The sequence below is a fragment of the Eutrigla gurnardus genome (assembly GCF_963514095.1).
Source record: "Eutrigla gurnardus genome assembly, chromosome: 1".
Lineage (NCBI taxonomy): Eukaryota > Metazoa > Chordata > Actinopteri > Perciformes > Triglidae > Eutrigla > Eutrigla gurnardus.
Genome location: NC_139915.1, coordinates 5130278 through 5157363, shown reverse-complemented (window position 1 = coordinate 5157363; position 27086 = coordinate 5130278). Strand labels below are relative to the sequence as shown.

The 27086-nt window shown below is 39.6% G+C and overlaps 1 protein-coding gene across 1 annotated transcript; it reads left to right on the top strand.

The window, feature by feature from the left end:
* Nucleotides 1-1633: 1633 nt before the first annotated feature.
* scml2 (Scm polycomb group protein like 2) lies at nucleotides 1634-25317 on the top strand (the record flags this gene model as incomplete). Its single annotated transcript, XM_084013389.1, is given in 15 exon segments — nucleotides 1634-1646; nucleotides 1649-1721; nucleotides 6054-6142; nucleotides 6394-6459; nucleotides 7662-7732; nucleotides 8379-8613; nucleotides 9156-9244; nucleotides 9873-10116; nucleotides 19509-19825; nucleotides 20126-20255; nucleotides 20410-20616; nucleotides 21912-22085; nucleotides 22675-22890; nucleotides 23099-23253; nucleotides 23490-25317. Coding segments are annotated over 15 exon segments (2205 nt in total). The 3' UTR covers nucleotides 23616-25317.
* Between the last annotated feature and the right edge of the window lie 1769 nt (nucleotides 25318-27086).

Sequence of the window (27086 nt, the reverse complement as noted above, 5' to 3'; positions counted from 1 at the left end):
CTAATTGGCCAAATCAGTGTGAATTCAGTGGATTCACAGACACTGTCTGTCCCTTACAGTTATATACCATTAAATGCTGCAAAAACACCCCTTTCTTATTAAAGACCATTTCTCTGCTTGACCTTCACCCCAACCTTTTTGTTTTTGGCTCATTTTTTTTATCACTGCAACAATTTGATCATGTGATCAGTTTTATTCTCTGACCTACTTATTGTTTTTTGTTGTCCCTGATGACCATTTCTAACTTGATTACAGGTTCTGTATCAATATAAAGTCAACATAATATTAGAAATAGAAAAATAGTCTTCTCATTATGCATGACAGCATTATGTATCTTCTTTATGCTGGCTGAGATTAAGCTAAAAATTCCACTTTATGTTTATTATATGAATGTAATTTATTGTGTTCTAAAATCGTATAGCTGAAGGCCAGTTGAGAGATCATTTTGTAAGCTAAAACATAGCCATAAGTTTAGTTAAGTCATTCATTATAGTGCTCAAGTTTTCGCCTATGGGACAGTGACTCATCATTGATACACAGAGACGATTAACTCCACAGTCCAGAGCTCATAAAATGTGGAACATTTTGTAAGAGTCGTCGCCAAAGAAAGACTTTCTCACATACATTTGTGCAACATTTTGTTATTTGACGATTTTGGATATTCGAAAGAGAGTATTTCCCACTTTGTCAGCGACGGTTTCACCAGTGAGGCAGGTTTGGAAGAGGTGGTTCATCTTCAACCTCCACGGTTTGGAGCACGAATAGATTTAACTGTGGAAATGTTTCTAGGCTGTTCTATGGCTACATTTCTAATAGTGGAGTAATTGAGACATTTACCTAAATAAGATATGTTTGAGGTATACTTGATTATTTCTATTATGCTACTTCACACTAGAGGGAAACATTCTTTACTCCTATAATACTACGGTTTACCACAGATTATCAGACATAAAACAAGATCACCTTTACTGATCCAGTTAGCTTTATTTGATAGTATTGATACTTGAAAGCTCACTGATTAACTGAGAAAAAATGCAAATGAGACAAAGACATCTGATGTTGAAAGATGTAAAAAAAAAAAAAAAACAGCCTACTGTAATTTTTACTATGATATGCACACATATAGTAACTCGACCAGCTGCTTAGTCATCAATATCTCAGGATTAATACTCTAATCATTACTATAATCATTCTGCATAATGAATACTTTTGATACTTGTGTACTTTTACTAAAGTAGAACAGGTAATGCAGAACTTTTGTGATTGTACACTAGTGTAAGTACTTTTAAAAGGACTTTAATTAAATTAACATTTAAATTAATAAGTCCATCCTTACAAAGAGTTGCTCCACTAATGTGTTTTATAAATGGTATTGGGTGTTTTTTTCTCTCTCCATTATCATAAAGCTGACCTTCCACTGTCTGCAGCTACATCTCGCGACAAACAGGAAGCCACGCAGTCAGTGTTGATGTTTTCGTTTCCGCGCGACACGCAGTTTATTATCGCAACCCAACAGGAAACGATATCCGTCAATAAGACGGCTAATTAACTCGGTCCGCGTCCTGCGTCGTCGGGTCTGTGTGACTGTGAACCTCCGGCGGAGAAACATGAATTACAGCACTGCGTGGTGGACATGCGCGGTGCTGCAGCGAATATGGCGGCTTGCATCTGATGGAAAGTGAGGAGGGATCTCCCATCAAAACACCCGCTCCCGACGCTTGGTACGTCTCCTGTCTCCTTATTACTGCCGCGTGCGGGTCTCCTCTCTCGTTTGCGGTGAAAAGCGCTCGCGTGCCGCCGCTGTTTGTCCCCGCAGCGACAGACAGCGGAGCGTGTTTGTGCGGGGTCGTGTGTGTGCGTGTGTGTGTGTGTGTGCAGCTCGGTGCTGTACGGTCAACTCTGCGGATCTCCCTTCGCTTTCTGTTTACCGGATTCCCGCAGACGGTTTACACCGCGGCTGTAACAAGTCGTTGACGGTCCCCCTCGTCTCGCGCCCGTCGGTTAGCGCTGTTTGTTTCGCCCGGATAATAACCGCCGTCCCGCCCACAAACTGGGACCATAACGCAAATGAAAATGCGTCACAGACTTTTCCTTCACATTTAATTTCATCTCCTTGCTGATTCAGTGTTGAACTCCCCCCCCCTTTGACCCAAATCCTGCGAATGAAAGAAAGAAATTAATTATTCTCAGTCAAACGCACGTGCCACCCGATGCCACAGAGGTGTGATGTAATCTAAATGTCGACGTCAGACATAGTCTTGATGAAAAATATACCATAATGAAAGTTTTTTTGTTTATTGTACTGTATTGTTGTAAGTGAGCAGCCTATCCTCGGTAATAAGACAGTAATGAGGATGGTTTTCAGTCTGGATCTGGAGCTTGGGCTCGGTGTTGTCAGATTAAAAAAAAGAAAAAAGGGTTATTTATATTCTATGGCTGTGAACCCATCGACTCACGTTGTCAACCACTACGTCTTTATGCTTGAAATTAATTGTATCAAGTACAGCTGAAACGATTTATTTATAATCAATCAGCAACGTTAACTATCAAGCAACTCTAATTAAAAGCACGAATGTCAGTTCCAGGCTCTTGTAATCGACCTGCCATTGTTTTCTCTCATTAATCAATATTTTGTCTATAAAATGTCTTGACATTTACCCAAAACCCCAAAACGTCCAGTTTACTGCAACACAAAACGAAGAAATGCAACACTAACAATAGGAGAGGAGAGAACCAGCAGATGTGTGGTATTTTGATGATGATTTTTATTAATCGATTAGCAAAATTAATTTTCTCTAGATCATTATTTGGTTAATCAACTGATTGTTTCAGATTTGCTTATTTTCTTTGTCTTGTGGGTTTTGAACTTGTTGATACATAATATTTGTGATTGGTGTGTGTATATATATATATATATATATATATATATATATATATATATATATATATATATATATATATATATATATATACAGTATATATAAATACTTTTTTTTTTTAACTTTTTCCATTTTTGCTCAGTTGCTGGTAAAACACATGGAATTTGAAGCGCTCACTTTGGGCTGTGGGAACGTGACATTTTTGATTAATTAACTTATTTGTTGATTGCAAAATGTAATCTCCAGGTGACATTTATAATTAGACTTTGTGAAGTAACAAAATTACACTAACATTGTTTGTGTTAGCATCCAAAAAGTCAAATGTCTTCATAAATATATACAGTATGAATTACATTATTGTTTTTATTCGAGTAAAGTGCACGGTTTTCTTTTCCACACATGAGAAAAACTACTTCCAGTAAGACTTTGACAAGAGAAAGTTACAACCTCTGCTCTGAAACCTGCTCTCAGTTTTCAGATCTTCTCACTCTTCAGGTTTGTGAACATTACATTAATCCCAGATAATGGCTGCCACAGTGGCAATGGGGGTTGTAAAAAATTAAGTGCTTCCTGGTCTGCTGGGCGTTTTTCTTCTTTTTTTTTTTTTTGTCTGACCCTCTTGAGTGGGACATGCAGACCAGAGCAAACACTGAGTCTGCAGCTGAGCGGTGAGCAGAGCTGGAATCCTTTCATGTCGGCCAGCAGACATCCAGCGGCCACACGACTTAATGGCTTTTTATGGCAGCTTGGAATCTTTATGGCTTCTTCTCACTCAATGGGATTCGTTGCAGAGACAGAGGGGTCTTCAGAGGGAGGGTCGGCCCACAATACATTGCAGATGCTGGATTTTCAAACCAGGGAAAAGCAGACATTGACTGGCTTCTGGAGGGATTTTAACCTTTGAATTTCTGGATTTAATTTGGAGTGTATCGCTTTTTGTTGATACTCTGGCACCTTGAACTATTTTTGTGCATTTTTGAGTTATCACAATGAATGGACTTTGCAGGGAGTGGAACTATGTTCGGAGAGCTTGTAAACCTGGATGTTTGCGCCAGATTTTCAGCGCTAACAGTATGGTAACAATTTTATTTGATCAAACATTTATACAGTGTGTCAGGAGTGCATGTGTTGTGAGCTAGCTGCTCAAAACATGGACTTCTTACTACTTTATAGAACATCTCAAATCCCACAACAGGCATGTTAGATGTCTTTATGCAATGTAATATTTATAAAGCACAATTATAGAAGGTTTTATTGGGATTCAACGAATACTCCGTGACTGTCTCAGTCTCAGCTTATTCTATAATATATATTTTTTATATCCAAGAGTAACACATTATATATCATCTTATGGTAATATCATCAGAAAAATATGAATAACTATTACCTGCAACAACTACAGAATGAAACCTGCAGCACAACAGGCTATAGGTTGAAGATCGGCTTTGATTGTGAGATTATACTGTTTTTCCTCTCAACCATTCCCATGTTCGTCCTCCCCTCAATACTTTCTGACTTTGCTGCACTTTGCATAAAAAGTACATTTTTAAATAAAAGTAAGTAAATAATTTTCATAGCTGGGCACTGTTACCTACACGAATACCTATTTAGGGGTCATGTGGAATTTAACCGAAATAAACTACATGTGTGTTTGTTAGCAAGAGTTCAAATAGTAAAAAAATGACACAAATAAGCTGAAGAATAACACAGATAGTTACAGTGCAATGCAAGTTGGGAATAAATGATACCAAATATTTAATAAAATGCAGTTACAGTAAAGTCTTAAGCCTTGATTTATACTCAGTTTGAGTAGATCTAAAGTTTTATTATATTAATAAAAAAGTGTACAGTTGAGGAGCTTTAGAAAACATGTCTAATTGTCATTATTTTTGACTAATATTGCAATCGTGATATGATTAACAATATTGTAGGGAATCATTTTAACGTCATTATTCCGTTTGTTTAAACCTCAAATTTTAATTGTGACACAACAAGTTCATATTGCAATTTTGTTAAAATTCAGATTAATAATGCAGCCCTAGTTTAGTCTGTGGGGACAGACCATCCGAGGAGTCTGGATGATTCATAGCAGAGCAGCAGATCAAGATTGTATTTTAGCCCTAAACCATGCTTTATAAACCAATAGTAGTAATTTCAAAATAATGTATATGACGGAATCCATTTTGCATGTAAATTCGCAAACTCTTTATTTCAATGGGGATGTGTATTCAAGCACTGAACCTAAGGGTCCTGTGGTCGTAACCTCCTCCATCTATCGCGTGTGCTTGGCGTGCGTGAGTGCATGAGTAATGTGCACCGCTGTGTCTGTCCAAAAACTGCAAAACTGCACAATATTTGGGGTGGCCAGTTATGGCTTGCTCAAGGATCTCTTGTGGTTGCGGTGACTCACACTTTTTCAAAGAACCGTCTATTGCCTGCTAACTGCCACTGACTGCCAATGAACCTGCGTTTATATAGTGCTTTTCTGGTCTTTTTTGTCTGACTACTCAAAGCACTTTACACAACATTCAGTCCACATTTACCCATTTACACACATTCACACTGATGGCAGAGGCTCCACCTGCACATCAGGATCTAATCTAAGGGCCCAGCCTGTGGGGGGGATTTGGGGTTCAGTATCGGCTTCATACGGACTTGAGGAGCCAGGATTGGAACCACCGATCCTTCCAATCGGAGAACAACTCGTTTTACCTCTGAGCCGCTATAACACAGCCGAGTGCATCGCTGACCCACCAGCCGATACCCTTCGCCCTCAGTGGGACGATAACAGTTTGCAGATCTTCAAATCACTTTTATTGTTTCGTACGGTGTGTTTGGCCAACAGCCGATGGATCTAACTGCTGAGTACATCGCCGCGACTCAGCCGCTGCCCAGCATACAGACAACTTGTTGAGTTTAATTCGGATTTGGCAAGATTGTATGATGTTTCTTATACGACAATTGAGAGGCGATTGCTTGCATGGATCACAGCTTGCTTTTGAGTTTGAATGAAGTGTGTTTTACCACACCTCGCAGATCTTCAGGGGGTTTGCCAATCGTGAGTTGGATTTGCACGATACAGATCGGCAGTATTCTGAGAGTACCATAGTTGTAATGCAGTGAAATATGACATGAAATCCCCTTAAATAACTTGCTTGTCTGTCTCCTCTCCAGTGTCTGTGTAGGTAACAGCCTGTCTGATTCCAGCTCCTCTGCAGCCGCTTGTGAACCGTTGGTCATCATGGGCCGAACTCCACACAGAGGTAGGCCCTCACTGTGCTGTTCTCACGGTTGTACTGATTCTTAAATGCACCAATTGGCTTCAACGCTGCTTTCATCTTGAAACAAACAAGATCAAAATGCTCATTGATGCTTCGTAACACGTCATTTTAATTTTTGGTGTTTATTTTTTCTCTGAACTATTCGTTTTATGCCTTCAGTCTCGCAGTAATTACAGTCTGAATATCATAGCTCCCACATTCTGATGAACAGTTCAATCATCTTTTGATTTCAGATCAAAAAGAGGAGAAAGAGGGACGAAGCAGCATCACAGCAGGATCTCCCCTCGACAAATCTAATGGTTGGCAACTCTGATCTCTGGTTTTTTTCTCTTCATTGTTGATCCTTTCATTTACAGTAGCCTGTGAAATGTGTCCGGAGGCATTTTTGTTTCTGGGTTTTGCATACGTATGGATGTAAACTTCAACTTGACGGGGGAGGTAAACAACAGTGAAGCAGTAAATCTAGTCAGTCATATAGGGTGGGTTTACAAAAGCACTCAGAAATGCCATGTTAAGCTGTGACTTCAGAAGTTTTTAACATTAATACTTCCTGGACTGTGCAGATTAAGCAAATGTGTTAACGTGCTGCTGTAGCCTGCTGTATCCATTGTACATTTAATTAATCAACAAATAACGTATGTCTGCTATATTTATGATTTACTTTAATATGTCTACGTGTAGTGAAATAGTGAGATTTTGAGAAAAAGAAAGATTATTATTTATGGGTTAATTAAGGTATTTGTATTTGTCAGGGTAGATTTTTTTCCTTTCTGTGTCACATTACATACAAGCTACAGAAATAAACATAATGGATATATTGTTATAAAATAGAAGACAGTGAAAATGGGATATAAAGAGGTGGGTATTATGTGTCCAACGGTTGTTAAATGTAATTAAGTATTTTTACTCAAGTACAAACAAAACAAAACATTTTCTGAGTAGTTGTAAATGTGATTAAAAGAGTAATTTATTGATGATCCCTAAGTGAAACCCCAGCGAGAGCGCGAGGGGAGGGGGGGAGGAGAGCGCGAGGGGCGGGGAGGTGGAGCGCGCGAGGGGAGGGGAAGAGGGGAGATGCCTAACCGTCGTCCAACCAACTGGCCAAGCTGAGGAAGAAGGCCCAGCAGCTACATAGCTACACATTTACACCAGTAGGACCACAGCGGAAACACAAAAACAGAGTTAAACGCGCGGGTGACGTACGTTACGTTCACCAGGCTGCCAAGAACATCGCTCCGAACAAATGCTAACGTTGCTCCGTCACTAGCCTCTTAGCTAACCGCTGCACCTGCTTGCTAGAAAATTCGACTTCAAATCTGACGCTAGCTCAACGACATGTCGCCGTTGTGTTTACAGCTTGTTTCCGCCGCCCTCAAGTGGCCACAACAGTTATTGTAGGTTTAAGTTGGTAAAAAATCTCAAATTGTTATTATATTTTGTCTTAAACCTTCCGAGATTAATCGTTCATTAATTACTGGTTTGTTTCTGTTGTCTTTGGTAGAACCGTTCAGTTGGGAAGAGTATCTGAGAGAAACGTCCTCTACTGCGGCATCGCCCACTTCTTTCAAACAGGTAACATCAACTAGCTCCTTATTAATGTGCTTTTAAATGTCCCCATGTCATAAAAAAAAGACAAAATACATATAAATACACACACATACATGTATGTATATCATTGTGCAGTTTTTGTCGAGGACAGTCAATGAGCCACGCTGTTGTAGTGAATGACATGTTTCTTCATTGTGATGAACATGAAAGTTTATTTTTATATACAGTAAAATTAACTGATGCTGTAAAACCTGAAAATAGTCCCATATAAATATTCTATTTATTCCTGCTAACACCCAGCTATTAAAGAAAATCATTTTGTGTGTTTTTTTTAAATATAGCTTTATATTTATGACCCATTTTTAAAGATCACATTACCTCTTCAGTAGGAGCAAAATAGAAAGACTATTTCCAGCTTTATTATTTATTCACTGTAAATGTATTTAAAGTCCCAGTGTGCAATAATAATGTGGCTAATCTAGTTGGATCTAACCTTTCAAGTCCAGTCCATTGAAATGTGCTTACTGCGTTTTAAGCTGAGCCCCTGAAATTAAATCTCAATTAAATATCTCCTTCCATATTTGATCATATTGGATTGCATTTTGATACATCACCTGTCATAAGTGTCCTCAGTGTACATGACAGTGACCGACTGTGTTTCCCTCTACAGTCCAGAGTCCCCCCCGCCAATGACTTTAAAGCAGGCATGAAACTTGAAGCACGGGACCCTCGCAACTCTAACTCCGTGTGCATTGCGACGGTAATGGGCATGATGGGTACTCGTCTACGCCTGCGTCTGGACGGAAGTGACAACACCAACGACTTCTGGAGACTGGTCGACTCGTTAGACATCCAACCAATAGGAACCTGTGAGAGGAACGGAGACATGCTGCAGCCACCGCTGGGTAAGTGTTTTTTTTAATTTATTTTACATGACTTGAGTTTGCACCCTTCCTATCACAGTACCACGCTGAGCTCCTGAGAGCGACCCATTCTTTCACAAACGTTTGTAGAAACAGTCTGCATGCTTAGTGATTGGAACACCTGATTTCAATTATTTGGATGGATGTGTGAATACTTTTGGCAATTTAGTGTATATATTAAAGCCTTATTTGAAGACACAGAAGATTACACATGTATTCTATGTTAAAACACATTTCCTCTCGGAACAACACATACTAAAAGTTTGCATACATCTAATTAAAGATATAATTTTCGCCTTAACAGCGCTAAAAAACATGCTCTGTTTCAGAGTCCTGGCATCCTGGCTCACTCTCACACTGTCATGGCTGACTGGGACATTTGACTAGAACAGAGCCATCGTTAATGATATTAGTAACATCCGTGATTTTCATATTCTGACGTGAAGTTTGTGAGCATTCAGATGTTTTGCTCATCTCTAAATTTGGTCATCTGCATTAAAAAAAAAATCGAACCTTGTATTTAGGTTTCAGGATGAATGCTTCTTCATGGCCCATGTTCCTCCTGCGGACGCTGAGTGGAGCGGAGATGGCCCCTGCCTCTGCTTTTAAAAAGGTAATGACTACTGGAAGAAGCCACTGAAGGCCAATGCTGGTATTACTGTACTGAAGCTGATCAGACTTTGAAGTTGCCAATATGAATTGACTGATCTGATGTCGGTTTTGTCTTAGTTTTACGAAAATGATTGGTACCGCATTCAAATAAAAAAAAAAAATTCAATTTCAGTTCATTGTTGACCTTAAATTGGGACTATTTTTCATCATCATCATTAAGCACTCCAGCTATTAAATGAATAAAACATAAAAAGGAACATTATACAACATTCAAATAAATTAATACAAGTTTATTGCCTCTATGCTTGGGAACTATACTGTACATCTTGATTTTAAAATATGTAATGTTAGTTTCAGATGTTCCTGTTTCTATTGCAGTAATCAGCACAGACACAAGGGGGAGCCACTCATGTCATTTACACTGGATCAGACATTATCAGCATGCCAGTATACATAGTTTTTATTACGCCACAAAGTGGAGAAAGCAGTATTTTGTTTGAATAAAACATGATTAAAATTGTGTTTATTAATTCATTTTTAAATACTTCAAGATACAAACAGATTCTGTGATTGTACAGCGTTAATATGCATGTTTAAGTGTGTGTGTGTGTGTGTGTGTGTGTGTTTAGGAACCACCCATCCCAGCTAAAAACTATTTCCAGCCTGGTATGAAGCTGGAGGCGGTGGACAGGAAGAACCCCTACCTGATTTGTCCGGCCACAGTAGGAGAGGTCAGAGGTCAGGAGATTTTTGTCATGTTTGACGGCTGGCGAGGCGCCTTCGACTACTGGTGTGCCTTCGACTCCAGAGACATCTTCCCCGTCGGCTGGTGTGCCCTGACAAAACACAGCTTACAGCCGCCTGGGAATTTCTGTGAGTGCTGTTTCAATTGTTAAGTCTTGTTGTCTAGTGTGTAGAATGTGCTATTTGAAAAATGTGAATTTCATGTGTTGTGCAATTTTGTGCCTCACTTGCAAAAGATGACATTTGCACTGATACCACAGGTATCCACTATAAAGTAGATCATATGATTATATTTTGGATAATTGTGAGCCAGTTTATTGAACTGACTTAGTTGCTTCTTCTTGTTTTAATGGACAGGTGTTTTATTTCAGATCTTTAAATTGCGTTATGCAGTTTTCACCACTAGAGGGCAGCAGAGCACAAACCCATCTGCTTCATCATTATGAGCTGAGAACGGAGTTCTACATGTTAAAATGAAAATGGAAAGTCATGTACATTTATGTTATTATCAGATGTATTCTCTCCTCCATAACGACAAAAACAAGAAAAACCACTTAAAAACACAAAAAAAAAAGAAAATGGGAATATTGATTATAAAATGTGGTTAATCAAACTTACATACACGGTACGTTTTGTATTGAACTTATCATTGTTTTAGGAATTTTAAATTAACATTTTTTAAATTAACATCTGCAGCAAAAAATCTTGCATCCCCTCTGCAGTACTCCGGTGTACCCATACGTACTCCACCCATTGATAGTTGGTGCTCTCCCTTAATCATCCCTGACCCTGGGTGTCGTATTTCTCAGCCATTATCAAGACAGAGAGGCCTTGTTCAGAGCTTCTTGCGTCTGTCGCTAACATGGGTTGAGGTTTATACTTTACATCAATGTGAATTTGCTTCACTGCTAGCTTTGACTAAATACGTGGCTTAACTGTGACCAGTCGTGGATGAAATGCTCCGGTCTTTTGCTGAAGTAAAAGAAACAATACCATGGCGTAAAATCAGTTTGTCTTTTGTGTGCTGTGGTTTGAATCAGATTTTTTTTTTGGGGTTGTGACCTGCATCTCTGTCCTCCACATTGATGAGTCTACGGAGTTCCCTAAAGATTCAGCGAGTCAGCATGAATAGATTCAAGTTATATATATATTAACTATAAATCTACTCCTTTACTTAACCATGGGCTGCTTTTTAACGTGTGATTGTTTGGGCTGTTTTGGTTACATTTCGCTTGTTTGATATATGTTGCAAAGTGGCTTTACAGTTTGAGCAAAACAACAACAACAATCAGATTATGTCACGTTTACCCATAAACTACAGTGTTGTGGTTGAACGTCATCCAGTTTAACTGAAACTTTTTTTAGAGATGTCTGTCCTGTTATTGTGTTTTTTGGATGAACTAAGGTATGGGACGTAAGTGGTTTAGATAGGTAGTTGTTTTTGAGAAAGATAAAGGGATTTTCATTTCATTGAAACATGCATTTTATATCTCCTTAAGGGTAGCTTATCGTAGATGAGAAAGAAGTCCGTCTAGATAAGGACAGGGAAAAATATCAACAAAAATACCAAAATTAAGTAATTTCTAAATTTTTAATTTAATTACCATTTTAAATACTAAAATAATTTGTTTACCTTAAAGGCTTCTAGAAAAATTGCCGTGATTGTTAATAAAACATTATTTGTTATTGTCCTCATTAAGGAGTCTATATAACCCATGTAAGCCTACTTCAAAGAAACATTACAAAAAATAAGAACAGTTATTTATTTTTTGATAATGATTTTGAGAAAAGGACATTTCGGAAACAGGATACTTTTTTTTATTTTCATTTATCTTTGTTTAACCAGGTAAATCACATTTAGTTCCGAAAACCTCTTTTGCAAGGGAAACCCAGCCAAGACGGCAGGATAAAATGTTGCAGACTAAACAATAACAACAAAACTAAAAATGGATAACAACACTGATACATACAAAAGCTTAGAGTAAAATATCCAAACAAGGTCATTAAAACACTGTAAAACACACTGACACAGACCAAAGGTGTGCATGCCACACCTATTTCTAGCATTTTGACTTGTTTATTTTAATGTATTTGTTTGGTCTGTGATACGAGAAAGTATTGTTAGAAATGTATAGAATTTATAGAAATTGTATAGAAAGTAGTTGTTTTCCGCATTTGTCATACAGTTCATTCTTGACATTTAGCGAGACATATAAAATCAGCTGTTTAAATGTTAAACAGTTGAAGGAATACTTCCCACCCATTCAAGCTTTGTATCGTTAGAAACCCGGTAGTATTTTTGAATGGTCGTGCATCATTCCCTCATTTCCCCCAGAGACAGCAGATCTCCGTATTTCTGTTCTGAAAATGAGCCTCCGATGACGGTGCTGTGTGAGCACAAACCGGCGTGGACTGGTGAGGTGAGAGTGGCCTGCGGAGCTGTGCATTGTGGGAGTTGTTGTCTTCAATCCAAATGCGCGAAAAAGTCACCGTCTGCCTTTTCTCGGTCAAGAAGGCACAAAATTCTAAACTTATTTTACATTTCGACTACATATATGACCCACTTTCAATACAGATTCTTGTTTTCAACGGTGAAATATGCCTTTAATAAATGAACCAGTGTTTAAAAGTGCTTCTCTAACCATTTCGAGATTTATCAAATGTGCAATTGTGTCTTGTTAAAATTAGAGCTTTGGTGGATAATAAATCAACTTTTACCATATAATTAGATCCTCATTGATGTTATCAATGAGGATGAGGATAATTGTATGGTAATTATGCTCAGTGGTTACAGGAGTATATCGCCGTGTGATTTGCACTAATGCTGAAGCTTAATGTTCATTGTTTAGCTGCTACTTAGACGTTTGTCATCCATAAATGATGTTAATCGCCAGTGTATCAGTCATCCTCATGTTTGTTGTTAGGTTACATTAGTTCCCATCCAGGAACTTCCTCCTCCACTTTACCTTGTGGTTGGTGTCCTCTGGTCAGGAAACATGTGGCTTTGAATAACACAGACCAACTTCCTGATTAATGGCAAGTGTGTGTTCATGTGTGTGTGTGTGATTGTTTGTGTTTCCTCGGCTATGTTGATGGATGGCAGCAGTTACATGTTCTCAGTCCTCGGGCAGTAAGGCAGTAAAGTAAGCAGCCTCCATGCATTGTTTACTTATCGATACACCAGAGAGATGTTAATGGCCACTTCAGATGGAGTTCCATACAAGACTGCCTGGCTGGCTGCAAAATACTAATCCTTGTGTGTAAAGGGAGCTGTAATGATGTGACATCCTTATATCCACCTAGAGCTCACGAGGGGTTTCACATAGATTATTTAGACCGGTCTGCAGTGTTTTGATTTTGCTCTCAGATTAGTTTTATAAAAATAAAAAGAACAATTTATTAAAAAAAATAGCGACCCTATTCCAAGTCAAAACCTATTATTTCATGGTAATGATCAGTGACACCTGCTGACCAGTGGTACTAATGACAAAAAAAGAGGAAAACATGCCCATACGTTTGACTGATGAGTAACAGAAGTGCTGCGTCCTAAATGTTCCCACCTCCTTGTAACTGTTAAGTTCTTCCAGAAGATGACATTTCTCTGCTGGAGTAGTGGAGCTGAGCGGTTTATCAGTCTGTCATGTTTTTTTAGTTTGAGTTTTTTAGTCTCTCACCAAGCTCTGTGCTTCACTTTTTTGTGTTTGATTACAGGATAATGTTAATCACCAGACAGCTATGTTTGGATGGGAGTGAGTAAATAAGTGGGGGTGGTTGGTTGAGGTGTTTTTGAGCTGATTATTAGCCGTACATGTGAGAGAAAACTGTAATTATTGGCACATTTAAATTACAAAATTTTGTAAAAAATTACAGAGGATGCCAAGATTGGGTCTATCTTTATTTCCCCTTGTTTGTCCATTACATCAACATGCACATTTTAAAAATATGTGTGGTGCAACTTTTCCATTGCTTGATGGTATTAAACTGGGTCAGAATGCAGAATTGTACTTTTTCAATAATGCATAGAATAATAGAGTATGTCTGTCTGTCTTTTTTTTTTTTTTTTTTTTAGCAGATATACACACATGATAGTGTTTTCTCTATTTAAGGCAAAGTAAGTTACATTTTGTCACCTTTTGTATTCTATATTTAGGTAAAAAAATGACCGTGTAGATGTGCATTTCATTTTCTAAATACTTGATTAATGTAGAGAAAAATAAGGTTGTTTGTAAGGCATTTTTCGACAATTTTCCACAGATATTGTTATTCGAAATATTATACCAGTGCATTATTTAAAAGAAAATCTTGCGTATTTGATACACGTCCTTTTGGTGTAGCTTTCTAGCTTTTCTTTGACTTTGAAACCATCAACTATCAGTATGATTTGGCCTTCATAGACTAAAGAAAACACATTCTCAATGGGGGGGCCTGACAAGAGTACACCTACATTGTGAACGCAAGAGATACCAATAATTGTATCTCTAAAAGCCATATTTTATTAAGAAATACCATGCTGTAAGATACTCAAATTAGTTTCTGTTTAAATCTGCACTGCCGTTTGTCCGTTCAGGAGCTGATTAAGATATCTTTGACTGGAGGGACTTTTCCCATTCAGGCTTCCTCTGACTGCCCTGCTCCACATTGTTCCAGAGTCCGGGTGTTTTCCGACCGGGCAACTGTTTCCTGACGCTGGACCTGGCCATCTTTCACCAGGGAATGTCTGAATAGGCTAGGGTTACACTGAGGGGGGCACCTCCTTCTGGGCCGGGAGAGTGTGTGTGCACGCATGTTGAGGGAAAGCTTGCTTATGTGTGCACCAACTCCAGGAGTTTGCCCCCATTTCAATCAGGACTCTTCTGATCCAGTTTAACCTTTTACCTCCCCCCATCCCCCATCTTCTCTTGGAGCCCCACAGTTAACCCCTCTCCCCCTCCCTCTCCCCCTCCCCCCAGGGGCTTGCTGAGAAGCAGGTGACTGTCGATATGGCGTACAGATAACATGAATAAAGGGCTCAACCCAAACCCCCCGCCCCCCCCATGCCACCCACCACACCCACCCACTCTTCTACCCTCACTCTACCCCTCCCCAGCCCCTATGCAAATCTAACACCCCCCCTCCCCCCTCTTCCTCCTGCTCATTCATTGGTAGGGAAGCTTTGCAGCAGCTTCAACCAGCAGCAGAAGCCACAGCAGCAGCGTGGGCTTTGTTGTGGACTACTGCCGGGAGAAAAGAGAGGGGAGAGACGCGGAGATAACTAAGAAAGCAGCTGATAGAGAGACAGAACATAGAAAATGAAGTGCAGATGAGGATTGTAGATGAGTATTTTAGAGGAAGTTAGGTCGAGGAAAACATTTGTCAGAGAGAGGAAACGCATGAACAGCAGCAAAAAGAGAAAAAGAGTTGCTTCTAAGAGAGAACCAGGAAGCAAATGTAGTGAGTGACTAGTATTGTTACGGACATTACTACTACTATCACTACCGCTACTATCATTACTACTGCTGCTGCTCCTGCTGCTACAGAAGCCGCAACTGTAGTAGTGAAGTCTGCATTGTTGGGGATTTCCTGGTGAGTTTGATATGTTTACCAAGTCGTTTCTTTTTGCTCTTTTTTTCCTGAATGAAAGAACAAAACTTCTTGTAAGGGTCACAGTTATTTATTTCCCGCTGGATTGTGTTTTAAAAGATGTGTTATGACTTGGTTTACCAGATGCAGTGTGTTAAAGTGAAATGCAGGAACATTAATGGAGCAATAACATGTTTTATGAGACTATATTTTTTGTGGAATTATCTATGTTCCTTTGGGTTTCTTAATATGAGAGATTTCCACTGAAACTTCACCGAAATGTAACCAATCAGCATCAACGATTACTGCACACATGGAAAGTAATTCAGTGAATAATCTGCTCTATTCAGTTAGAAGTATCTAGTTGTGTCTTGGAAATTATTGCTTGTTTAGATTTGATAGTTATATCCCAGAATAGCTAAAAGAGTAATTACGAGAATTAACTTGCCTTTATGTTATTGCCTTGGTAAAACCTATAAAGGGGAAGTGAAAGCATAATCTGCTTTTCACATGTTATTATGTGTAACAGTGTCCTACCCTGGTGTTAATGATTAAAGCTGCAGTTTGACACAGTTTTCTTTGTTTAGCATGCTCACTCAAATTGAGACTAGTGACTTTTGCTCGTCAGAAAGATTCAAAAGTCTGCAGATGTAACTGTATGGCTGGCTGTAATTACGTTCAGAGCTCCCATATGTTTCTGATCATGTTTTGTGTGTGTGTCTGTAAAGCATCAGGAATTAGTTTGCAAAAGGCTCATGCAGGGATTAGTGGATTGCAAATATTTTCAGTACACTCATTTTCTGCACTCGGCTTTTTATGACGTGAACTTCTACGATCAGTTCAGTGGTGTACGATGCTTCAGAGTTTGTGTAGGAAAACATTGTTGTGTTTATACTTTGTGCCCTCAAGCCTTTTAAGTTATTTCCTTCTCTCTGCTGTCAGCATGCAGTCACACACACACACGCACACACACACACACACACACACACACACACACACACACACACACACCTGAATCTGCGGTTGATGAGTTTCACACTGTTTCAGATTCACTTGAAAGAACAGCCTGTGTGTGTTTTGCATGCATGTGGCTGGCTGGACTGTTTGCTGGGGGGGGGGGGGGGTTGTAATTAGATGAGAGGCAACTCTGTGGAGCCCCTTCCCCCACCCCCCAGACAGCAGACACACTTCTCAGCTACCCTGTTCTCACGCGTGCACGCACACACACACACACTCTCTTGCACGTTTCCACACGGGTCAATGGGTCGAGTTGGAATTATATAGTCATGATCAGTACCATATGTCTGTTTGGTTGCAGCACATCCATGCTAAGGATGTCATGCTCAAAAAGAGTTCACTTTCTGTGAGAACTAATGCTTTTGTTGTTCCTTTTTTGTAGTTTAGCTGAATGTTACCGACTTAGATTTGTACAATGTCATACACGTTTACCTTAAATGGTTTTGCAAATTTTAGTCAGTTTATTACAAATCACATTTTACATAAAGTTTGACCATTGTGCAAACCATATTGCAGCGTTTTAGGAATTTAAATGCATATTTTGGGTATGGGTTATTATTGATTTCCGTACAGTACATAAATGAATGGAAACCAATGGTTATGTTATGTATAATTTAACGCTTTAACGCTCAAACAAGCAGCCTTCCAGTCATTTAACCTGTGCAGCCAAACTTTGCTCAAACCTACAGGATTTTTATTTAATTCAAGTAGAGACATTTTCCATCGATTTGCAAAATATGTCTGGCTGTTTTTGGGTGGGTAGTGTATAAAATGATGCAGAAGACATTTAGAATATTATCCATTTGATGAAATGGTGCAGCTCAGGTTTTGGAGTATCACATTGCTTCGATGATAGTGTCAGCCAGTGTGGAATGAAATCCATTTATAAGCCGATTTTCTTTGAAAGATGTCGTAAAAAAATGCAGAGGTGAGGAGACTTTTTTTCTTACATAAATTTGATGTTAAACTAATATACGATGTGACATTAATCACCGGTGTGGAAATAGCACATGTTGCTTCTGTGTCTGTCACATAATGTGAATGGATTAGATTTCTTTTACAACGGGGAAAGATCAGAGAAGCCCCCCAACTCAGATTTCCCGTGGTGAATTAAAACCGGCTGATACTGAGTGGTTCCCCGCAAAAACGCATTTTGATCTGCCTTTGTAGGGCTTATGGCGTCTAGCTCGGTGTGAATAAGTGTGCCACTGCGTTCACTGCAGGTTCGTTTTTCTGTTCGTCTGTGGGCACGCTTTGTGTGACCACTCCTGGTGAGCGAGTGAGACCTCACCCCCAGAAACAAAACACTGCACTATTCTACGCCCACTTTCACTCATTTCCCAATTAAGCAGCTCTCAGGGTGCCCCGGCTGGCCCCTCAGAGAATACTGTAAACCTTCCATAGTCTCTCCGTATCGCGTCAGTCAAGGAGGCTCTAATGAAAGCCTCGGCCCCATGAGAGCCTCCACATGCACTCTCAGGTCCGGGTCTTACCAAGAAATATGTTTGTATTGAAATAGAAGATGGTCTCTCTTTCTTCCTCTCTCTCTCTCAATCTCTCTCTCTCTATATATATGTACATGTATATATCTCTCTATCTCTCTCATGCTCTCTCGTGATCTCTATCTTTCACACTTCCACTGTGATGAGTATGTGATCACATCACAGAGTCGGGCTCAGAACTAATGAAGACCGAAGGGGGTGGGGCTACTGCTGCTTTTTTGCTTCTTTCTAACAATAGCTATTTTCCGTTTTTCTCTCTTTATTGTCACTTTCCGTCTATTTCAACACCTAAGCTGATTGGCATGTTATAATATCTATTTCTTTGGGTGTAGGTCTGTGATCCATAGAGTGCCTTCAAGCAGGTCACCAGCATTTTTGGGGGCATTATTTTCTTTTATCTGGACAGTGCAAAGCTAGACTTGAACCTCGGGCATTAAGATTACTTGATCTGCACAAGAAAACCCCAGGAATTTAATAAATATAGTACTTTAAAGAGTCTCTTAGCAGTTGATTTAATGTCCCAATACAGTGAATCATAGTTATGACTTTATAGACTGCATATTTATATATTTTAGTCTTATGTTTCTCAACTTAAATATTATTAAATATTCTTATAGTTTACAGTTATACTTGCTATTGTTATTTTAAATAATCTAACTCATAACTCTTCAATAACCAAATGCAAAGGATCAATACAATATAAGTATATATATATATATATATATATATATATATATATATATATATATATATATATATATATATATATATATATATACTTATATTGTTATCACATTGTTTTGTAAAATCCAAATTGATATCAGCCGCAATCCGATATCTAGTGCTATATATGGAAAAGAGGTAAAATCTTATCACCATAATCACTATTTTTGTTGCTGGAAGCAGAAGCTTTCAGGAATCGTCTAGCAGGCGGGTCTCTGGGGGTTCGTGACTTTTGACTCTGATTTCAGCATAGGGAGGGGCTAAATACAAAAGACCTGCCAATCTCGGAGGACTATGAAAAATCAAAACAAATCGTCTCTGCAGGACCACTCAGTTATTCAATGTTGCCTCTTGTCTTGTATTTCTGCCCAAATGACTTCTTCTTTTTTTGCAAAAAACTGGGAAAACTGACCCTGGTATTTAGGGTGTAAATGTGGCATTTCTAATACTGCAGACCATACCTCGCCTCGAGGACATACAGCCAAGTCGATCCTCTGCAAACGTCTTTGTTTGAATCCTGTGTGTGCTTGCAAGATGATATTATTTGTCCTGGGGATTTAGAATGTATGTACATCCAAATTACTGTCATATATGAGCCTCTCTGATCATTTTAGTGCAATGCAATCTAACCTGTGGAATACAAGAAGAATACAAATATATTTTTATCTTTCACTTTCTCTCTGTCTCTCTCTCTCTCCCTCCCATATCTCATTTTTGCAGTTACCCTCCCTAGTGCGCTCCTCGCTCCTGTTTCTTCCACCTCAGCCTCCCTCACCGCACGTCGCTCCTCTTCCAACTCCTCCTCCTCCATGCAGACCTCATACCGACTGCCTAACCCCTTGCCACCCCTCCCTGTGCGCAAGGGTGTCCGAGGTCGTCGTCCCAAATCCCAGACTATTGCTTTGTTAAAGGCAGCGGCTGAGGCTGCGGCGGCAGCGGCAGTAAATGGAGCATCACAGAGCCCTGCCAGAACAAGCTCCGAGGCCCAACTGGCCCCCAGACCACACAAGAAGAGAGGGCCCAAGCCGAGGAACAAGGTGAGATGTCACAAGAGTTGTAATCTGTTATGCTGTGGTCCAGTGACCCTGTCATTTCATGTTTATATGTATTATGGCAGAAATGATTTTGATGAAGAGGAAGCTAGGTCAGAGGTGGACCTTTTAAGGGAGGGAGGAGTCTGGGGATGTTTATTCACAATAAATGAGGAGAACAACCTTGCGTGAGTGCAATTCAGGTGTAGCAGTGAAATAGTTAAAATACACCTTTAATAAATCATTAACAGTCTTTGTAGGTTACAAGGAGTTAATGGGAAAGGGGTTGTTTGCTTTTTGCTCCAGAGGAAGCCTCGGGTGGTGCAATCCCTGGCGGTACCAGCAGTTACAGTTCCTTCTCCAGAGACCAGACTGAGCTCCGGACACGTCTCAGCAGACAACAACCATAGTAACAGCTCAAATGTAGTTTGCACAGGTAAACTGGATGACAGATACCACTGAGTCTGCTGCTTGAATGTGTACTCATGATAACTTTTTCAGTGATTTTTAGCCTGATTTAAGAGTCAACAAAAATAATGCAGCGATGTTTCGGGTCACCAATGTTTTTCCCTCTCTTTGTGTAATTCCAGTGTGTGTCTATGTAAACAAGCACGGTGACTATGGCCCACATCTTGACAGAAAACTAGTTCAGCAGCTTCCAGACCACTTCGGTCCAGCTCCAGTCAACGCCGTGCTTCAGCAGGCTGTACAGGCCTGCGTGGACTGTACATACCAGCCCTCTGTGATGCTGTCGTTCCTACAGAGCCAGTCCCACACAGGAGGAGAGGTGATCAGAGGTAAACGCAGTGAAACTCTAAAGAACTAAAGAAACTTGGCAGACAAGGAGGAATGTTCACAAAATTGAAATTATTTTATTTTATTTTGGCTTTGCTGAAGTTTATTGCCACATTTTGATCCTGTCCTGTTTGAACATCTCAATTGGTTAACATGGGCACTGAAGCTTCCTTTTGGATCCCACGTTAAATGTACCTGTAGACTGTAAATTAAACTGCAAACGAACATGCATATCCGGTCAAAAATGTCAACCGTCATCCTTTACCACTCGGCTATATAGTCACCCTATATCTCGTCTCTTTAATCTGTACACAAATTAAAGAAATTACAATTTGCCATATTACAGTGGGCTTTGTGGGCATGAGCAGTCCTTCCTGAAGCCTGCTGGTTGCCCGGCAACTGGTCCCGGTCAAAAAATAGTCAAGATTTTTCTATTACACTTCAGGTTTGTGCAGATTAAACCAATTAAATATATATTAGAGGTGCTGGTAGGCATTGTGTTTCCTTTGGACAGAGCTAAACATGCTAGCTATTTGCACCTGTTTACAGTCTTAATGCAATGGTAAGCTAACCAGCTGCTTGTAGCTCCATATTTGCCGTACAGACAAAAGAGTTGATCTTCTCATCCTATTTTCTGTCAAGAAAGGCAATAATGAACTATTCCCTTAAAAGTCACTTCTAGATAAATTCTACTGGATTTGTAGTGCAATAAAGCCTGGATAGGAATCAGCCAGGTGAAATTGATTCAAGCACAACCTCATGGGTCATGCATGTTGCATATGTGTGTGTGTGTGTGTGTGTGTGTGTGTGTGTGTGTGTGTGTGTGTGTGTGTGTGTGTGTGTGTGTGTGTGTGTGTGTGTGTGTGTGTGTGTGTGTGTGTGTGTGTGTGTGTGTGTGTGTGTGTGTGTGTGATAGGAGAAAAAGAGGAGGAATAAAAGACAGTGCCTGTGGCTGCCGCTGATGTGAGCACTGTGTCTGTAATCATAAATGACATGTGCGTCTAACCTGGTTTGGGATGCTGGGATTGGGTCTCCCTTGGGGGGCCGGATTGAGAAGGCTGTGGGTGAGGCTGGGTGAGGGGGGGGATTTTAATTTGTGGTTTTGTGCAGGCTTGGCTTGGGTGGGGGGTGTTGTTCAGTGCGGGATGGGGTAAAAAAGCTTGGTTTGTGCTTATAAAGGGAGGGTGGTAACCCTAAACCATCTGCTGTTTTTCTTTAACTGTGAATGCATAGTGTCTGCGTGTGTGAGAATGAGAACACATCGCAGACTAATAGCTGTTTGTTTTCTAACCATCAGTGCGGTCAGAGCATGGTATCCGCTACGTGAAGCTGCCCTCCGCCTCCAGTACGTCGTCTGTGCTGCGGTTCCTGGAGAACATGTGCCAACATCTGGAGAGTGACAGCTTGTTCAGCTCACAGCCGTTCAGCTCCTTCAGCAACAACACACGCTTCTACAAGAGGACCAAGTCAGGTGGGCAAATGTGTGACTGGAGTAAAAAGAAAATGGGGAGCAAAAACCTAAAAAAAAAATTAAGGTTAGTTGTGGGCTCACTTACGATGAGTAATAACATCATGAAATACATTAAATTATATCTAAAGCAACAAAATATCTACAGTACATTTGCACAGTGATATTCTTTCATCAGTCTATCTGAAAAGCAAAAACAATAAAACTGTATTTTTAGCATCTAACAAATAAAGTTCTATGTTGACACATTTTTGTGTGGATCTAGATTGATTTGTGGATTCATGAATTTAAAAATAATGGTTAACATTGCTTGATGGGATTTTTTCTTTCTCTTGTACTGGTTTATTTTGATGCAGATTGAGATATACTGATGCTTTCTTTTACAAAAAAAGTCAACTTTTTGTAGAAGATGATAAGATGTAAGATTATATTTTAAGATAAGAAGTTAGTTACTTTCTTCTCAGAACATTTACTCCTGAGTCTGCTTGCTTAAATGGCTGTGTGCATACTTCAGGTCAGTTCAGCATCTTTCTGCTTCCTATTTGTGTTAACATGGCACTAACAGCATCTCTCTCACCCTTTCTTGAAACAGAACCGCTGTCCCACCCTGAGAACGGCCTGACCAATGACGATGCCACAAAGGATCCCACTCCAGGCGCCCGCCCCCCTCACCCCGCATCGGACTACAGAGCAACAAAGAAGGAGCGGCAATATTATCCCGGACACACACAAACACCGCCACCGCTACGACGCGTCACCTCCAACCCGACTGAACTTGGCCAGATGTGTCCGCCTAGACGAGTGGAGGGTATGGATAGACCCACACGCATATTAAATTGTTGTTGAAATTGTATTTACTAACTATAAAACACTTTTTTGTTCTTTTACAAGATATTTTTGACCTAAAGCCTCATTAATATCTGACCGCAATACTGATAAATCAAATCAAAAGCAGAAGGTGTAATATTTAATAGAGGTGACTTTGATTTTGTGTTGCATGCACTCCTACTCTACAGCACCCAGCTCAACAACCGGCCCAGACCATGTAAAACAGGACAAGGAGGGTTCAGGCATCAACGCCTCGTCCTGGTCAGTTGATGAGGTCATGCGGTTTGTCCAAGAGGCCGACCCACAAACTCTTGGCCCGCACGTCGAGCTGTTCAGAAAACACGTGAGTATTTCTATATCTATATGAACTGTATTCTTTGTCTTGTTAAAAGGTCCACACACTACACTGGTTTTCGTTCACAGTCATGCAGTCAGTTGGTGAAACAAACTCTCCCTGAGCTAATAGTCTCCACGCTCGAGGCAAATCAGACTGGAATTTCCACCATTCAGCGCCTTAATCACGCCATCGTCAGTTTTGACGGCAGTGCTTGTCATGACATTATGCTCTTCTCTCTGCAGGAGATTGATGGCAAAGCTCTCATGCTGCTGCGCAGTGACGTCATTATGAAGTACATGGGACTGAAGCTGGGCCCGGCGCTCAAGCTCTGTCATCACATCGAGAGGCTGAAACAGACCAAACAATAGAGGACGACGGCGCTCTCTTCTATCACTGGCAACCGAACACACACAAACTAACAAATACTTTATCAGTTGAACAAAGTATTTGTTCGTATTTGTCTAGAATAATTATTCTACAGGGATGTTGCCGTGTAAGTCAGGGTCGTGGCTACCATTGAGGACACTGAGGTCAAGTGCTCTGTATTTATTTATTTGTTTGTGAATTAGCACCCTGCAGGGTTTTACAAATACAAACTGACACATGGTCATTTTATGAACAGCTTTTTGGCCAACAAATAAATCGATCAATTGTATTTTATTCTGAGCAGATTTCTGTGGGTTTTGAAACAGCATTTAGACCAGTAATAAAATATGACATGTTCAGATATTTCAATATTTGTTTATGTTTGCATCTTATGCCTTATTATGGACAACTGGAGGTCGTAATGTATCCAACTTTTACTTAACATTGGCTTTAGGCTTTGACGCTTTGTGTCTTCACATATCCAGCCGTGTTTTTTCCCTGGTCAGAATTTCAGAAAGGATGCTCTCCACTCAAGATTGGGAAGGTTAGTTCAGGTACTGGCAGTGAACGTCTTGCTGCATCATTTCCAACAATGCAATAAAGTTTCTGAATGGCTGTCTGTTACAGGCTGTCGATTTTAGTTTATGCAAATAAGTGGATGTTTGAAGTCATGAGCATTATTACTAACAGGTATTAAACAGGAGCGCCCCAGTAACATGAATGAGAAGTGTTTCATTCCAAGATGTTGGAGAAATGATCTCGTTCCCTTAAGTCAAACATTACATGAACGATTCCTGTCCGCAAACACTTAACTTTATATGACAAAGATCAGGAATTCAATTAATAGATTGGGCCACACTTAAATGATGGATATTGTTCTATTTACTTGTCTGTTTCCTGTGCTGGAAGACATTCAAGCTGAACAGTTTCAATTTGAGCCTTGATATGGTTACATAATTGTATTATGCTTTGACAGTCACACTATCAATCAAAATCTCACACACACACACATATAAAAGGACTGGAATACTCTAAGTGTTGACAATAAAGATAAGGCCATTAACTGTCTAGTTTGAGTGCTGAACAGAATGTTAAAGTGCTAGAGTGTACATGATGGGAAACTGTTTTGTATAAAGTCCAGCCAAAAGGTTGTTGGTTTGTTTTGTTTTTTACATCATTTTGTACTGTAACAGAGTGTATCAACCTGTATCAAGCATCAAGTGTACTCACATTTGTTTCTGCCTGAAATAGTTTTTGTGTGCACCATCAAATAACTACTTAGAGGACAATGCTGTGTCTGTGTTTTTTTCAATTGCAGAAATACTCATTTTCTGAACATTTCAGAACAATTTACAAAACCAAATCATGTGTGTTGTAGCTGCATTTTACACTGTTGCTCTCCTGTAGTAGTAACAAGTTGACACTTGAACCCGTCTTGCTTTAATGTGAAACTCAGGTTTTAGTAGGGGTTGTTTTGTATATGTTTTAAATCATTAGCATTTTGTGTTTATAACTACGAAGAAGGAGGGACTGCACAATAACCAACTATGTATATTTTATATGCCTTGTCGTCTATCGCTCTGTTTGCAGCCTTTCATTTGTATATATACAACTTTTTACTGTTAGTTCAACAAAAAATGTTTGTTGAATGTGTTTGATATGCCTTCACACAATTAAACATTTGTTTGCATCTGAATGTTTGAGACTTCAGCACAAGGCCACAATTATATCTGCCAACACACACTACCAACCAACCCTTTTGAACTTTTGACCTCTGAAAACAAAGGAATGTACTTGTAACCCTTCGTCTTTAGTTGCATCGACCAAAGGTTTTGATTTCTTGCTCTATTTTCAGGAGCCGAAATATGTAAAAGTATCCAGTAAATGATGAGAAAAAAGGAAACATTTTCATGATTTGATATCATTCATGATTTTAGGAAATCTGAAAAAAATAATTGACTTTTGTGAAGCATAAAAGTTAAGTGGGTCTCTGCCTCAGGTTGTGAACTACTTGCCTGGTCAGTTGACTTGATTCCTGCAGTGAAAACATAATTGGGGGACAAGGAAAGAAAAAGGAAAAGGAAGTTAATACATAAATGCAAAAGGGAAAAAAAATAAATTCAAGAGCCCTGGCAGAGGTCGATTTCCTTTTTTGGGGTGGGTGGGGGTTGGGGTCAAAGGATCATGGATGTCTGACAAAAAGTGTAAGTGACAGTCCAATAGGAATCATTGTTGAAAAGATCAGCCGGTTCAAATAGCTCACCAGCAGCTCTCAGAATAAACAGGCTTGTTATGACTCATTCAGATTCTTTAGGAATGGTCTACGCTGTTTCCTGGTTGTGAAGCAAGCTACAATCTCAGCACAGTACTCCCCCTGGAAAGCTCTACTACCCCACCACACGCTTACAATTATTTATGTGATAAACAACGTTAAATAAATAGCTTGGGTCGCTTTAAGGAAACCAGCTCCCTACCACGAGGCTCTGGGCCAGCCTGGATAACTTATCCATTTAATAAGAACCAATAACAGTTCATAAATAGGCACTCTACAGCCTAAGAGAGCTTTTGGCTTTACTCTCTGAAAAGAAATATGTAGACTCATAATGAATGTGCATGATGTCCTTGCGAATGAGTATCTGAAGGCGACATACTCCTACCTTTTTGCTTTTAAATGCGATTGGTTCTGTCTGGTTTAAATTATGAGTAAACTCAGAAAAAAAATTCAAATACCCTTGAATAAAATAGCACCCACAAAAGATCCATCTGAGATGTTTTCTCATAGTTAAATCATGAATATGGCTGTTATCCAGCGATGGAAATGGTATGTTCATAGTTGCTTAGGAATGACTAGAAATAGCACGGTGTAGCTCAGTTACAACTAGTCATGCATTTAAAATGTCACTGAAGTAAAAGTACCATCAACATATAGTTTGCTTAAGGTCGTTCCTCATTATGCAGAATGGCCTAATTTAGAATAATGTATATTATATAATAAGATTATAGGCTAATTATTCATTATTAGTTGTTGCAGCTGGTAAAGGCCATGCTATACTGCGGAGTATCTTGTAAATCTTACTTTGCCCTAACCTTTAAAGAAGCAGAAAATAGTAGGCCCTAAAGTAAAGTATTCTAAAACTGTACCGGTCACTTTAGGGCTGGGTGGGTCCAGGACTAGAAGTGGTGAAGTAGAAGGACTAGAAGGACTAGTCTGGTAGAAGTGAAGAAGCCTCTTGCCTGAGATAAGAAACGTCTTCAAAAACATAAAGCAGTCCAGTTGACGAAGTTAAAGCTTTCAAAGGTTACTGGCCTAATAATAATAAGTAGCCTACAGCACTTGAGTAAATGTAGTTCTAATTATATGATATACATTATTATCTTATCTAATTTTGATGAAATTGTGTAACACATTTCATTTTTTTTTGTAACTTTAGTTATGCCAATCTGCTGACTATCGTGGAAATAGGAACGTCGGC